The sequence below is a fragment of the Anarrhichthys ocellatus genome, unplaced genomic scaffold, assembly GCF_004355925.1.
Source record: "Anarrhichthys ocellatus isolate YVR2014 unplaced genomic scaffold, GSC_Weel_1.0 scaffold493, whole genome shotgun sequence".
NCBI lineage: Eukaryota > Metazoa > Chordata > Actinopteri > Perciformes > Anarhichadidae > Anarrhichthys > Anarrhichthys ocellatus.
In genome coordinates, this window is record NW_022280467.1 from 1 (window position 1) to 16191 (window position 16191).

At 39.6% G+C, this 16191-nt stretch overlaps 1 protein-coding gene across 1 annotated transcript; it reads right to left on the minus strand.

Annotated features, from left to right (window-relative positions):
- Window positions 1-862: 862 nt before the first annotated feature.
- LOC116401510 (cell migration-inducing and hyaluronan-binding protein-like) lies at window positions 863-15444 on the minus strand. The gene is made up of 7 exons (XM_031879949.1): window positions 14622-15444; window positions 13031-13242; window positions 6523-6708; window positions 5312-5516; window positions 4097-4183; window positions 1298-1455; window positions 863-1080 (listed from the first exon to the last, which is right to left on the minus strand). Exons 1-7 carry the CDS (start codon window positions 14787-14789, stop codon window positions 960-962), a joined length of 1137 nt encoding a protein of 378 aa, XP_031735809.1. The 5' UTR covers window positions 14790-15444; the 3' UTR covers window positions 863-959.
- Window positions 15445-16191: the final 747 nt, after the last annotated feature.

Here is a 16191-nt window from a genome sequence, read left to right on the forward strand (position 1 = left end):
TACCTGCCTGCCTGCCTGTCTACCTGCCTACCTACCTACCCACCTGTTTACCTACCAGTCCATCTACCTACCAGTCCATCTACCTACCAGTCTACCTACCTGCCTGTCTACCTACCTGCCTGTGCGAATTCTGCCTGTGCACGTATTACTCCTCACCGTAGTCTTACACAAGCTGCTATCTTGAGAGCTGTGAGTACTTACAATAGCAATGTTTTTTTTTAATATTGATAATGACAATTTTGGCTTTGGAGGGGGTCCTGAAGGGACGGGCTGTCAGTGTTGCAGACTTGGCCCCGTTCTTGCAATATTTGGCAACTTTCGTAGCTAGTGCTGCTAGCTACTTTCATCGGAAAATAATTGGCAACACTGGGCTGGGTTTTTCAGTTGGATGATTTAAAAAATATAGCCCACTCTTAATGGTTTCTCAAGATTACCAGCCCTGCAATTTGTTCTTACTCTGGGAACAAATTCAGACTCAGACCATGCATACGCACACATGATGAAGCCCCGACCGGCTGTCTTCATGTTAACATAGTTTAAATAAATGCATCTCATATTAAAACCGTTACGCCTTTCATATTTTTGATAGGCTTAACGCCAACATGTATTAATTGAAGAAGAATATTTATTAGATTAAAACATGTTGTGAATTTTGGAAATGATTACATCTATAATCTTTCAATAAATTGTGACTTTTGGACCGTGGACACTCTGGAATTATTGGAATCACAGGAGATGGAAACAATCCTTTATGCAGCCACCACTGGAATCTAATTCAATTCATAGTATAATACAAATAATATCACTGTACTTTGACCTTTATCTGCAACTGTGAAGAAATACTAAATATTTAATTTGAACACAATAAATAGACATGCAGATAAACAAACCTGTGCAGCATTTGAATTTTGATTTAGAATTTGAATGTCAACATTATGAATGAAGCTTCGAATTAATAGCTACAGATATAGGTAGACACCTTTCAATTTGATGCTTTTGTCTGCTCCAAGTCTTTCCAAGACTTTAGTCCAGGGTCCTCTGGTAACCAAACGGCCCTTAGACGTAATGAGGACGATTGAACTAGAGAAAGAGTGAGAGACAGCTTTTTATTTCACTATTTACATTTAGCTGATAGCAGCTGCATGTGTCTTGCTTTGTGGCAAATTAATTCAGTTTCTTTAGAGGCCCCATGCATCATCCAAAAACAAACAAAACAAGAAAACAAATGAAGAAACTTAAACAGAGTGGTAGTGCAAACTGTTGAAGGACTTTTAGACAGTAATGGAGCAGCCTTTACCCATCTGTCAGTCCACTGACGTAGTTGTCTATCTGTGCTGGGATGCCCTGTAAGATGGAGTTCCTGAAGCCTTTGTTTTCTACCACCTTCCCATCATGTCCGTCAATAACTGTCAGCTGCACCCCATCTTCTGGTTGGTACAACTTCCTGCCGTTCACCTGTCACAACATGGCCAGTCAATCACACTACAGTTCTGGTATCTATTAAATGACAGCACTGCAATAATGTCAATGATTTAGCAGAACTGATATCAAATAACACAGGTCATTCATATGTTGTATTGTAATAACTTTCTGTAGCACTTATAAAACAAACTGAGGTTCAAATGACTTACTAATTATTAAAATAGTAAAAGTTAAATTGCTGCTAAAGGAATACAAAAAACAAATCAACCAGTATCTCTAAGACAAACAGTCTTCATAGACTTCATCTGTCTGAAACATGTTGTTGCTGATGCTAGCCTGATCTCTGTATATCCTGTCCACAGTGTTTATATCGCAGCATTAGTCAACACATTCTCACTCCCGTCGTTAAATCCCGACGCTTGGTCAGTGGCCCTACGATTCAAATGACGCTTTATGTATCCCTCTTGCGTCAGTTTTGCACATCAGGGACAAAGTGTCAGTTTGATCAGTTTCCGCTTTCTCTTTTTAAAATAAACTTCCTACCTCGATTTTTAAAACAAAACTACTCGGTAAGGATTAGAAAAATATAGCGGTTTAGGTCAAATTAACATGTTTGTTATGTAAAATAAATATGTTTGTTATGTAACTGGAGATTACGCAACAAAACTAAATAAATCAACGTTGTTTTAAACAGGACATGAACAGCGGTTTCCTGGGTGAAAGCCCTGTGCGTCTTATATAGACACTATATCAGGGGTATTCAATTAATATTCAGCGAGGTCCAGTTAGAAAGCATTTCCTTATACAAAGGTCCGGAACATCACAATAATGTCTAACTTGCACTATGATTTAGTTCCATATATATTGAAGTAGCCAACAGTTGTATTAACGTCTGTACGTAGTCAACAACTGAGTGTCAAATAAAGTAAAGAAAGTTCAATTGAATAATATCTCAACAATAATTATTGTCAGATTTTATATTGAACTGGATGAATTATAAATAATAAACACTCTAATAATAAATAAATGTTCTTCTCTCATTTCAAGTAAAATAAGGACCGCATTTAAGAATAAATTAAATAACAAAGCTTTTGAAAAATGTGGCTCTTAAAATAAAATACTTTGGTAGTCTTTGCCCTTCAGCTTTAAATTAAGTTCATTCAGGGGGAAGTGATGTCAACCAAGAAAAACATGACTTTATGTGTGGTTATTAAACCACTTGTTTCAGCTATATTCCTCTCTGTTAACATCATTGTTGGCCAGTGAGTGGATGAGTTAGGGTTCTGATCATATCAGCTCTTAGGTTTATTTTCTGTGACTTAATTTCAGATGTGAGTGGGTACGTTTGCTTCAAATAGTTGTGCTTTGTCTCTTTAGTGGCGCTTCACATTACCGCTTTTAATAATCGTCACGGTCTCTGAACATGTGAGACATGCTGGTTTTGAACTGGTTGTGGAAATAATGAAGATTTAAAAGTCTGTCCATTCTTGGTTAAAGACTCTGGTTAAGCTGTCCACATTTCTCTTTTTCGAGCACGTCATGTGAAATAACTTCTCTGACTCAAGTTCTCTCCAACTGTTGGGTCTCTCTCCCTTGTGTGTGAATATCACGTGATATGATTTACAACGTATGTAATTGGTCGGTGTGTTTTTCTGGACAGCTGAACGAGTGGCGTAAAGGCTAGAAAAGCTGCACCGGTTAAAATAGAAGCGCTCCGTGAGCTTGTGAGTCCAGGGTCCAGATGGACCCGATAACAGGGTCTGGGTCCAGACTTGGACCGTGGTCTGCTTACCCGAGCGTATTGGACGATTCAGGAGTGAGAACAGGGTTGCATTATTTCCCTGGAGCCAACAGCTGGGCTCATAGGGGTACAGAACTTGACTCGTCTTTTGTACAAATTACAGTAAAAGGGTTACTTCAGAGTTTTAGTACATTTCCACAAAGAGGGGACTTGTAAAAGACAAATTTGAAAAACAATGGTCAAAATTTGAAGCAGCAGAGGCCCCAACTTTTATTCCGTAATATGAGTCACGCACTAAACACACTAGAATCTACATTTCCCATAATGCAACTGGATAGCAACTTTCAAACACTTCCAGTTTGTAAAAATGTTTAGCCCATGAGCCCAAGCTAAGATAAACCTGATGACATCACTATGACATCGTCAGGGTTATTTTTTCAGACTTGACAAATGTCCTCCAGAGCCACGGAAGCTGGCTGAGTAGCACTGACCATGATGAATGAACAGATCCTCTTTAGGAATGCAAAAATAGCCAACCTACAAGTTGGAGGAGTTCTGCCGTGTTTGGGCTCTTTTTCGCAGTTATTGCTAGCTTGCAGGCACTGGAAAAAGTTTATTTTCTGGTGCGCCTTAGTTCTTTACTAAGGGCCTTTCCTTCACCGTTTGGTGAGTTTAAGTTTGTTGTTGGAAATATTGTATAACGTCTCGCGGCAGCTGTGGCTCAGTGGGTTGAGCGGGTCGTCCTTTAACCATGATGTTGGCTGTTTGATTCCTGACTCCTAATTTCCAGATGTCAAAGTATCCTTCAAACTTCAAGTTGCTAAAAATGCTTAGGGTGGGTTAAATGCAGAGGTCAACAAGTGTTTTAAATGACCACTTCGAGCAGATTGCCTGCACACATCAGCGCTGGTTTTTGAATGAAGTGTGTTGTACCTCAGTAAAGGCAAAGTCCTCTTTGATGTGGAAAAATCGAGTGTTGTAGGACTCCAGTTTGACCTCTAAGAAGTGTTCTGTTGAGTGCTGAGAGTAAACAAGCTGGAATTAATTCACAACATTTGGAATTTCACAGAAGCAATTTGAAGTTTTCACTTCAAAACAAATAACTGTAAAAAACCACAGCTGCAAAATGTACTTTGATATAAGCTCTAACCTGTGGGGAAATTGAGATCAGCAGCAGTAAAAATTAACACAAATTCTAAAAAGAGGCATGTATTTCTAAGACACAGAGAGTGCATGACTAAAATATGTGTTCAGATATAGAGATATGAAAAACACACCTTGTATATACAAACCTAGTAAATCAGAATGAACATATCTGAATAAGTCGGATACAACATGTTTTAGATGATACAAAATAATTCTGTGGATTTATACACAGACCTGCTTATGTGGAAATGCCATAGATATTGTATTTGTGTGCTAGAGACCTTTTTGACGTTGAGAAACATTGTTGACAAAACGGTCAAATGATTTCAATAAGTTAGTTGTCTGTGTCCTGTTATGACAAGTCAAAAAGTACAGTATAGTATGCTCTGTATAGCATGCAATAGAAATGCTCTGAAATGCGTATAGAGAACCTTTGATGATCACCTATAAGGCATGTAAAGTCTGGCACCTGATGATATCTCTGACTTGCTAACATTGTGTGGGCCTTAGTGTAGCCTGAGTGTAGTCTGAGTGTAGCCTATCTGTAGCCTGAGTGTAGCCTATCTGCAGCCTTAGTGTAGCCTGAGTGTAGCCTGAGTGTAGCCCGAGTGTAGCCCGAGTGTAGCCCGAGTGTAGCCCGAATATAGCCCGGGTGTAGCCCGGGTGTAGCCAGAGTATAGCCAGAGTATAGCCAGAGTATAGCCTGAATATAGCCTGAGTGTAGCCTGAGTGTAGCCTGAATATAGCCAGAGTATAGCCTGGGTGTAGCCTTCCTTTGCAGTCATGGCCCCTCGGCTGACTCTGTGAGAGAAGATCATGCAATACCAGATGGTATTGTCCATCTTTGTTTATTACTATTAGTCAATTAGTTACTATGTTCACCATTCTGTCAGTTCAGTTCCACTACAACTGCCTGTATAAACATCTATGTAGAGCACAATGCCTCGTTTGAACATTTTCATTTAACTGCCCCCCCATCCAACCCCCTCTCCCTTTTCTCACCAGCCTGACATTAGTTATCTTTCTGGGCATGGGTACATCCACAACGGGCAGCTCAGCGTGTTTGGGGTAGGCCTGGACCATGCAGTTGCTGGGTAAACTGCCTTTAGGGACGACGGCTGTGATCTTCACCCTCTCACAACCCTTGACAGAGCAGAAGGCAAACTGTTCCCTGTCGTTATGGGCCTTGACCTTCAAGAAGAGCAGGCTGCAAAACATAGTAGAGCATTAGACATCATAAACACATACATGTTGCTGTACTAAGGACATACAGGACCTTTTGAATCTGCTCACCTTTTAGTTCCATTTCTTACAGAAATGCATGGCAATCACCAAAATAAAACAATTGGAGGAATTTACTTATAATTCTAACTTCTGTACTTATGAGATAGTACATCACAACTCTGACATCCAGAAGTCATTATTACAAGATAAGGCCTCCGTTTTTTCCTTTGGTGAATGCAATACTGTTCACTTTAGTTATCTTTCTTGTTCCAATTGTTTTATTTGCTCCCTTTATCATATATCCTCTTTTCATGCCTCCTTTGCTCTTTACATTATATTATATATGTTGGTCTTGTAAAGACAAAATCTTTTAACTGTAAAAAAAAGTCCATCTTCTTAAATTATATTTTCAGATCAATCTAAATCTAAGTCTAACATGGAATAGAGTGTGGTTTTATTAATGTTCACACATAAAACCAATACAGGTTAGTACAACCTGGGTCTATTTTTGTAGCTGTAGTCATCATTCCTATCAGTAATATTAATATTTGAAATTAAGGCAATGAGCTTATTCAATAAGAATCCTGGAGTCACTAAACACTGCAGATCAGCAGGCAGTCGATCAGACGGGTAAGCCACACTCATTTGGAAGAGGTGTTGAAAGGTGAAATGATTGGCCAAAGTATCCATTGGAAAGGACCATCACAGTTTATACACCCACTTCCTACTTTCACCTTAGCTGTGGGCTCTCAGTGTTCTGGAGCAGTGAGGGATTATTATGGCATTTACCTCCAAAGGAGGTACTTTAGATAATCGGGATAAATTGTTGGTTTGTTTACGGATTCTGTGTGGAGCCGTTGTTCTTTGTTGTATGGCGAATTTATAGCACATGCTTTTACACTGACTGTTGTTTTGTGACGGGGGATAATAGTGTTGGAAGTAAAGGTTGCTTGTGAGTGGAGGCGAGCGTCTGCGTGAGTGTTTCTTACCCAGTGTCTTCCTCCCAGTAGTAGTATCCTCTCGCCAGATGGGAGTGGTTGATCTTCTCCCTCGCTGTTGTCCTCATGAAGACGCCCGACTTGCGGGTCTGCTTGGTCAGGCGGTTGTGGATATCGGAGATGACGGTGAAAGTGGTGCCTTGTGGGTAGCAGAGGCCCACGTTGATCCAGTCATTTCTGAAACACCCCGAACACTGTACTGCTTTCATCTCAGCACACACATGATTACTTCTACCTTCATTAAGTGAATATCACATGAATTCTGAATAGAGCTGAACAAATGAGTGGATTAATAGAGAGACAGAAAAGTAACTATCAATAATTTTGATAAATATTTGCTTCAGTAATCTATAAAGGATAAAAATGTATGAAACATTCTCCGGCTTTAGCTTTTCTAGTGTGAGGATCTGCAGCTTTTAAAAAAAGAAAAGAATATATTTTTGGTAAGACATTTGAAAAATCTGGGATTGTCTGATGGGCACTTTACACTGTTTGTCACTGTTTTGGGGAAATGGCAGGAAAAATTCTGCTGTGGAAAAATATGCATTACACATGGATTATAAAACCATGTGTCAGTTGGGTATTGGTGCATGTTTTAAAGAGTTGAAATTGAACTTAACCTTAAAGGAAAACTTCATCCTTATAATGAGTATTTGTATCATTTTGGTTTTTCTCTCATAACTCCGCAGTGAACGAAGAATCCAAAAAAGTAAATCCTTGATGAATTGAAGTAAAACAAAAGAAAACTCCTGCAGTATATTCCAAGTGTTATCTTTCCAGTTGTATGCTCACTACTTTACAAACAATATGATACTATATAAAACACTTCTGCCACTACCGTCTCCTGCATGCACAAGCCTCCGTATACTTCAATTCATCAAGGATGTATTCTGTTTCCGGATTCTTCGTTCGCCATGGAGGCATGCGAGAAAACAATGTTTTCAAAGTTACACAAGGTGAGTAATTGATCAACAAATGGTCATTTTAAGGGTGAAGTATCCCTCGAAATATATACTCCAATATCCTGTATACAGTTAAAGCACATGTTATATCTCAAAATTCACCTGACCTGTACTTACCCTTCTTATCTTAATTATATACAAGCAATCAAAGAGGAAATTGTCTTGTGTGCAGCATACACAATGCACTTATATGTTTTTACTTTTCCATTTTTTTTTTTACTTCATAGTTTTTTGCTTTACTGAACTCCCAGTGAACTGAACTGAGCTCTCACTTCACAGCCATTCACCATTCCTCAAAGAAAAAGGCTGCTGATTGCAGCTCTAATTGAAAATGTGTGTTCCCACATATGTTTTCCACATATCAGGACAAAATCGAAAAGAACAAAATGAAACCTTCAAACCTTCAATATAAACTCCCCCAAAGTCAAACAATTCATTAACAAGACAGATTATTCAAAGGATTATCATATATATATATATATATATATATATATATATATATATATATATAACCGCTTTCTGCTGAGTCTAATGCAAAGTCCTTCATCAAAGCTTCAATTGAGCAGGAGGTGGCTGCATTAATATATCATACTGTAGAAGTAAAGAAAGAATGGCCCATTAAACCGGATCAGAAGACACACAGCTGTTTTCTTAACTCCAGTTTAATATCTCAGCTCTTTCTGCAGAGAAACTGCCCCTCTTGCTGTATTCCTCTGTGAACTGTAGATGGAGCCATTGGTTTATGCACCGTGGTTTATGCACTTATGTTTAACCCTGATGTCTTCTCTCTGCCACATTCTTTCTAGAACTGGATAGCAAATCAACCACCACATGAACCGTCAAGTCATCATGAAACAAAACTCTGCTGAGTTACGCAATAATTGGCCTGGTGTGTGGAGATGTGAGAGTAAGTAAGGTTTGAATTTCTCCTCAAACTTAATCCCACCTTCAAGTAAGGCTTTTCAGGACAGGCATAAAGACTTGTGACTCTTGATGTAGCATTGCACTACTATTGTTGGACTCACTATGGACAGTTTAGGAAAGCATCAAAATCGATGCGTCTGATTTACTGTATGCATTTTTCTTCTTCATCAAGACCTAATGCCTACATTATCCACAATGCAACTGGATTGCAGAGATTTGTTTGTTCTGCTAGTAGCCTGTAGCCTGCAGCAGGGATGAGTCTGGCAAACTCACTGCTGTCGAGCGCCACACAACCACAATGTTTTCAGACTTCAATCCCAACCAGCGCTGTGACACAAGGGACATAAATCTGCTTTTAACCTGTGATGCTAGTTATGTGTGTTTTTGTTTGTTAATTACTGTTCTATTGTAATCTCTCTGCCTTGCTTATATTGTTATTATTATTGTTTCTGTTTTTACCATGTAAAGTGCCTTTGAGTACCTAGCGCTATACAAATAAAATGTATTATTATTCATCAGACTTCAAAAAGCTTGCTCTGGAGCAGCAGAAGGCTTATACGACATTCTTTATTTTTTATGATGTGTCATCTGACCACATCGAAAGAAGAAAGTGTTCTGAAGGATCCTGCTTTATTTGAAGCACATTGAGTTCTTTAGGGACTTTGGTACGTAAAGAGAAGAACCCAAAGGAAAGGAATACTGGAATAGTGTGTGACATCGTCATGTTATCACGTGTGACAGCTGGGGGGAACACTCAGACTGTATATAAGAAGTGGATCACTGTGATGTCACCCATTGGTTTGTGGACTACGGTTTTGAAGTCTCGAGTTTGGCATTTTATCTGTCGCCATCTTGTTTTTGCAACCATAAGTGACACTAGAGCATGGAGCTAAGTACAACCGAACACTGAATAAAACATTTTAGGCAACCGAAAATGTTACAATTACTTTTGATGAAGTGAAAACACACTGAAAGGATTAGAGTTGTAAGAGGAAAACTGTCTTTTCTGTAAACTCATGTTTACAATGTTTACTGAGGTACTAAATCAAGAGAGAAGTAGTCATTTTCTCATAGACTTCTATACAACCAGAGGAGTCGCCCCCTGGTGGACACTAGAGAGAATGCAGCTTTAACACATGAAGCATTGGCTTCACTTTAAAGAACTAGATGGTTGCTGCCTGGAAACACTACATCTGTGACACAGCAAGGACCCTGGACAAACACTGGGACAGACAACATCAGCTGTCTGTGAACATCAGACCAAAAACACTCAGAGCATCCGCTGGGAAGAGGTCAAAGGTCATCGGATATCAAGGATGACATTCACATGCGACACCAGAGACCATCTTTGATCAGAGACAGAAGTTGGCTCATACCTGAGACAGCTCCTCTCACTGAATCAGTCACAGTCTTCCTCTCCCTCTCATCCTCCTTTTCCTCCTCTCAGCATTTACTTCAGTGCTGCTGCACTAACAGTGTGATGTAACAATGTCTGAATGTAACAGAGGAAGCGCTCAGACTGCATGGTGCTGTCTAAGAGTCAGGCTGGTGAACAGGTCAAATGCTGGTCTGGATTGGTCGATGCTTTTCAGTGGGTCAAACATGTGGCTTTGTTTCTCTGGGATTATTTGAAAGTCTGTTTAGACATTTATTATCCTTCTCTTTTAGATTTATGATGAGTGGAAACTCAGTATTTGTGCATTTACAACAAGGTTATAAACAGAATACAGTTCACAACCATTTACTTCCTGTCCCTGTTAGATAAGTACATTTGGATATTTTTTACATAACACCTAGTATGCAATTGATTATATTTTGCACAAAGATATTCATTTTTGCCTACATGTTATTAACCCGTGTGAAAAAGATAATAACGTGCAAACAGGATAATAATTTGTGCACACAAACTCTATATCTACAGTTCACAAGAGACAATGTGTGAAAGAGATCATTTGTGCATATAAATCAATAACTGTGAGCACATTATATGGATTTCACATTCACAAATTATCTTGTGCCCACAAGTTATTATTTTTGACAGGCAACATATTAATTTGTGCAAGTTATACTTATGCTTGTGGGCACAAAATAATATGTTGCCTGCCAAAAATAATAACTTGTGGGCACATGATAATAATGTGTGCATGTAGGATACCTTTCTTGTGCTCACAAGAATAAGGTGCACATACGGTGATACATGGTGCATAGAAGATATGGAGCTTATGTACAAATTATTATCTGTGACTACAAGTTATTATCCTCTCCTTAGGGAAAACTGTAGTTGAGCATGGTGCTATGAGCTGTATATTAGCCTCTCTAGAATGCAGAGCACATCTTGACTGATGATATGAGCACCACGTGTACTTTGTAGACAACGTGTACAGTAGCGTATTGCTGCCGCGGCAGAAAACGACAAACTGATCAACACAGTTCACATAATGTGAAGGGTTAATTGTTATAACAAGACATTTTCCACGTTATAACAAATACACGGAACGTTTCAAGTTCCAACGAGAAAAGTTGCACTCGGACGCAGGTGGACTCCCTGTGATAGGTACTGATATGAACTGGCACTCGGCCAACATAATGCTCAATAACAGGTGAACTTTGACACGTGTCAACCCAAGCATGGAGTCCAATCGTGTTCCTCAATCTATCTGTTCTCTGCACACCATTTCCTCATTCAAACAGAATATACAACACTATAGGAAGTTATTACGTTATATTGTGAAACTTCTCATGTTTCAAGATAAATAGTACTTTGTTATAACATGACAATATCTTGTTATAACAATAAAGGTTTAAAGTTATAACATATCAGTGGTGGGCTGTCAGGGCCTGCAAAGCCTTCTCTGCTGGCCTAAACAGAATCACAAATTTATAGCTATTTTATAATTTAATAATTTTTCATAAATACACTACAAGTATAATAATTTTTTTCCCATTATCTTATTTTCTCATTGCACAGCTACTGTCTTCCTCAGTTGCTCTGCTTCCAGTGCATCTTGTTTTAAGTAGAGCTTTTATCCAATCAGATTTCACCTCTGTCTCTAGGTAAGAAGAGAGGCCCGAGGCCTGCAGACTCACAAGTGAATCCCTTTGCAGTTTAAGTGAATGGGGACGATATTGTTGATTGTCATAGTGTTCAACAAATCAGATCTTTAGTTTGACATGTTGGGCGTATTCTTTGACGTGCCAGAGCTTTCTAGCTGGCCTACAAGTACGTCAGCATTAACGTGCAGTGTGATTGGTCAGTGGGCGAGCGCGTGACTATTTTGGTAGTAGTAAGAGTTCAAGGTGAAAGATATGGAAGAAATTATGACATTTTTAGCATTTTGCTTGGTGTAGATTCTTTTTTTTTTTTACCTAGCTTTGTTTTTTTTAATGCTCAATAGCTGAAGGAGGAGAAACGGATTTGTGAGTCACTGACAACGCCTTTCTGGAGAAGGACATTTCAGGAAAAAATGGACATCTATCAAAGGGTCGGCCAACCCCACAGCTAGCACCCAGCCAGGAAAAGGATTTGTACGAACAGTATTCCTGGCTCACAGCGTCGGAGAAGCGTTGCACATGTTATGGCTAAGAATGCGTTTTATTTGCAACTGAGCGTCTTGGTGTTTGGAGCTGTTTGGAGCTACGCTAAGCTAACCTGAGGACGCCATAGCACGACAGGACACTTACAAGCTACGGTGCTTTTGAAAACTTTTGCTGAGACCCGAGTGGATCTACAACTCAACGAACATGTTCACAGGAGGACCTCTGGCTGGAACTGAACCGCACCGATGTTCTGTACAACCGCATCATTGAACTCTTTATTAACAAAGAAAGGAGGATGGACTTTGTCTTTAAGTGAACAGCAGCTTTGGTAAGTGAAGTGCTTTTGTGTTTTTACATCTGTAGTAGTGTTACTACTGTGTTCATTTGTCTATGGTGTCGTTTTTATGATATGGTTAATATTGTTCCCTCTGATGTGAATAATATTTGAATGGCTCGTGCTCTTCAGTGTGCGGCGGAATACGTATTTTAGCGCTGTAGTGTTGCTGGATTGATGCGTCATGCTTTGTTGTCATATAAATATATGTGACTGGTTCTTGTGAGTTTGTTCTTGTCATTGTGTTGATTACATTGATTTTGACTATATGCATTGTCCGTTAATGACAAAGCATCCCCTCATGCGCGGAGTTATTGTCAGTAGTTCACATCATTCTCGGTCTATCGATCAACATCAAGTGTATTTAAAGTCTACATGCCATATGATTTCTAATATTGGTTTGTGTTGGTTAATGTTGGTTGTGCTCTATTTTTTTGTGTGTGTTCTTAGTATTTGTTTCAATGCCCTTGTGCGATTTAGTCCCATGTATTGTTGTAAAGTCTTAATTGTTATTTGGGCTTAAATTTGTCAATAATCTGCACATAGACTGCAAATGAACATAATCCATTTGACAAAAGTTATATTATGTGTGCTGTCCATGATAAGTAAAGTAAATGATTTTCACCTGTTCAAACTATCCAGATCAGACAGAACCTGCTGCAGACATGCTGAGTGTGAGGGTGCTGTTTGTCATGTGTGTGTGCTGGGTGCTGACACAGGTGCTGCTCATGTGTCCACTGACTTATTGAAGTTGATCAGCCAGATGATGACCTCAGCGGGCGCTGCCTGGTCCCAGTGGATGGTGTAGCCTTTGGCCAGTGTGATCACCGGTTGGAACTGCTGGTAGTGTTTCTTCTTTCCCAGTGCGCCCTCCAGCGTCAGGGGCCGATCAGGGTACTCATCCCTCACCATGAGCATGTTCAGGTTGGCAGGGTTACGTGTCTGGACGTAGATCTGGAGAAAACAGACCATGGATTTAAAAGGCTGATTCGAGTGTTACGACAACTTACTTTTAAAAGCGTTACCCAACATCAATATCATTATATAGTTCATCTCATTTTGCATGGATAAATACAGATTGGGAGCGTAACTTGCCTCTCAACATGGCCGAGGCTAACGGTGCTAATAGCGTGAACAGTGCAAACACTGGCAACAGTTCTGACAGAGTTACCAGTATTTACCTGAGTGGGAACAAGAGGGTGGGCGCTACATTACCATGAACACGCTGCACTAAAAGATGCACTAACAGGCACATAGCAGGCCGGCTATGTGAACAAAGCAAAGAGAAGCTCTGATAAGAACACGTACAGAAGGAGAGAGACTTCATGCTCTGCTCAGGTTAGTCCACTTTAGACATTGATAGATGTTTGATGATTAGATATTATTGCTCTGACAAAAATGATTAGCTATAAGCCTCTTTGACTAAACTAAATAAAGTAAACAAAGATAAATGGATTTCCTGCTTTTGATCACGCCTTACATGATCCCTGGACTTCCTTAGTGTGGGCCAAGCACCAACTGTTCAACATCCCTGGTGAAGGTGTTTCTTTTACTTTATCCATTCAGACTTACGGCCAGGCTGCATTGAACACATAATGGCTACACCAAGACAGTGAGCTTTCCTTTAAGAGATTGAAACACACACTTTTAATAGTTGAATTTATAAGCAGTAAAACACAAACGTATCCATTTCAAAACGCTCTTCTCTTATTGTGCTACTGTTATGCTACCTAAGGGTGTCCCCAACCAAGAATTGACATGGTCCAATCTGATTGGTCAAGTCTTGCCTATCGTCAACTGATCGTTGAATCCTATTTGTTGTATTATTTGCTCCTTGTTGAATTTATGTAACAGAATTATTGGCCGAGATACATTTGGATACATCTTGTATGACACCATGGTCTGAGACAAACAGCATTTTGATCCACTATATGTATATGTGGTAGAATTGACAATAAAGTTGACTTTAACTTTTACTAAATGAGACTAAGTAAGTTCTACCCTAGCAGTTTCCACCTGCTTCAAGTGTTTGTACTAAGCTAAGCAAAACATGTCAATTTGTGACGTGTCAATTTGTGTACTGGACAGATATACTGTAATTGTGAAAAATGCATAAATTATAAATAATCTGATACACTAATGTGTATACAACTACTAATATAAACTCATTCAGGATTTCAAAGAACTAATTGTGTAAACTGATTGTGATATAAAAATGCATGTAATCAACTAAAGCCAAAAGGTGCAACAAACAGTAGATTGGTGCTTGTGAAGGCTGATTTGAATGAGGGTGAGGATGAATGTGTGAGTCAGTCTGTCGCCCGCTGACCCACCTGTGCATAGTGGCCGCTGCAGATAGCAGCCTTCCAGTCGGGCACGTCAATGCAGTCGGGGTGACGGAGCAGCCAGTTGTCCTGTTTAACAAGGAAGGCTCCGGGATACTCACTGACCGAGCCATCGATATCGTGGAAGATGGTCGTCTTGTCCCCGTCCATCTGCATCTTATTGAACCAAGGACCTGGCTCCCCAAAAAACACCCGAGAGGTGATCTACAGTAGAGGGATGGAGTGACAGGCATACATTTGTAGCTGCTCATAGTGAGTATTCTATACATCATCTGGTGATAAGTAATTTCATTGATTTACATTCAAATTATTTTTCTTGTCAAAGAAGTACAAAATAAGACTTTTCTACCATTTGATTGGGAACTTTTGTATTCATGAGTAATTATTTTACACAGCATGCGGTTGTTGTGGTCTCAGCTTCGATTCCTCGCTCCTCATTCCTCTGGTTTGTGACCCAGAAATCGATCTCAGCGCAAATGAATGATCTCTACCCATAGCGGGACTCAACAAATGTAACTGTTCTATACATTTTCATAAGTTGTACTTATTTAAGATGATCAAACTTTCTGTCCTTCACAGTTTGTAGCTCCTCATAAGTCTCTGTTCTGACCACATTCACCTTGATATTCTTATGTTTTTACTCTAAATGTAGGCTACATCCAGTTTAACTGCTATAATCCTGACAAGATGTTTACAAGAGCAAACAGCTGCAAATGATCACATAAGAACATTCTCTGGATTCAGCACGAATTTTCTGTATTTCATGTTTTTACATAGAAAGACAGGACTGTTTGTGTCTTTATCATATATACTGTACACACATATATACACACATACATGCATATACACATACACATACATACATATACAGTGGGTACGGAAAGCATTCAGACCCCTTTAAATTTTTCACTCCGTTTCATTGAAGCCATTTGCTAAAATCAAAAAAGTTCATTTTATTTCTCATTAATGTACACTCAGCACCCCATCTTGACAGAAAAAAAAACAGAAATGTAGAATTTTTTGCAAATTTATTAAAAAAGAAAAACTGAAATATCACATGGTCATAAGTATTCAGACCCTTTGCTCAGTATTGAGTAGAAGCACCCTTTTGAGCTAGTACAGCCATGAGTCTTCTTGGGAATGATGCAACAAGTTTTTCACACCTGGGTTTGGGGATCCTCTGCCATTCTTCCTTGCAGATCCTCTCCAGTTCCGTCAGGTTGGATGGTGAACGTTGGTGGACAGCCATTTTCAGGTCTCTCCAGAGATGCTCAATTGGGTTTAGGTCAGGGCTCTGGCTGGGCCAGTCAAGAATGGTCACAGAGTTGTTCCGAAGCCACTCCTTTGTTATTTTAGCTGTGTGCTTAGGGTCATTGTCTTGTTGGAAGGTGAACCTTCGGCCCAGTCTGAGGTCCAGAGCACTCTGGAAGAGGTTTTCTTCCAGGATATCTCTGTACTTGGCCGCATTCATCTTTCCTTCAATTGCAACCAGTCGTCCTGTCCCTGCAGCTGAAAAACACCCCCATAGCATGATGCTGCCACCACCATGTTTCACTGT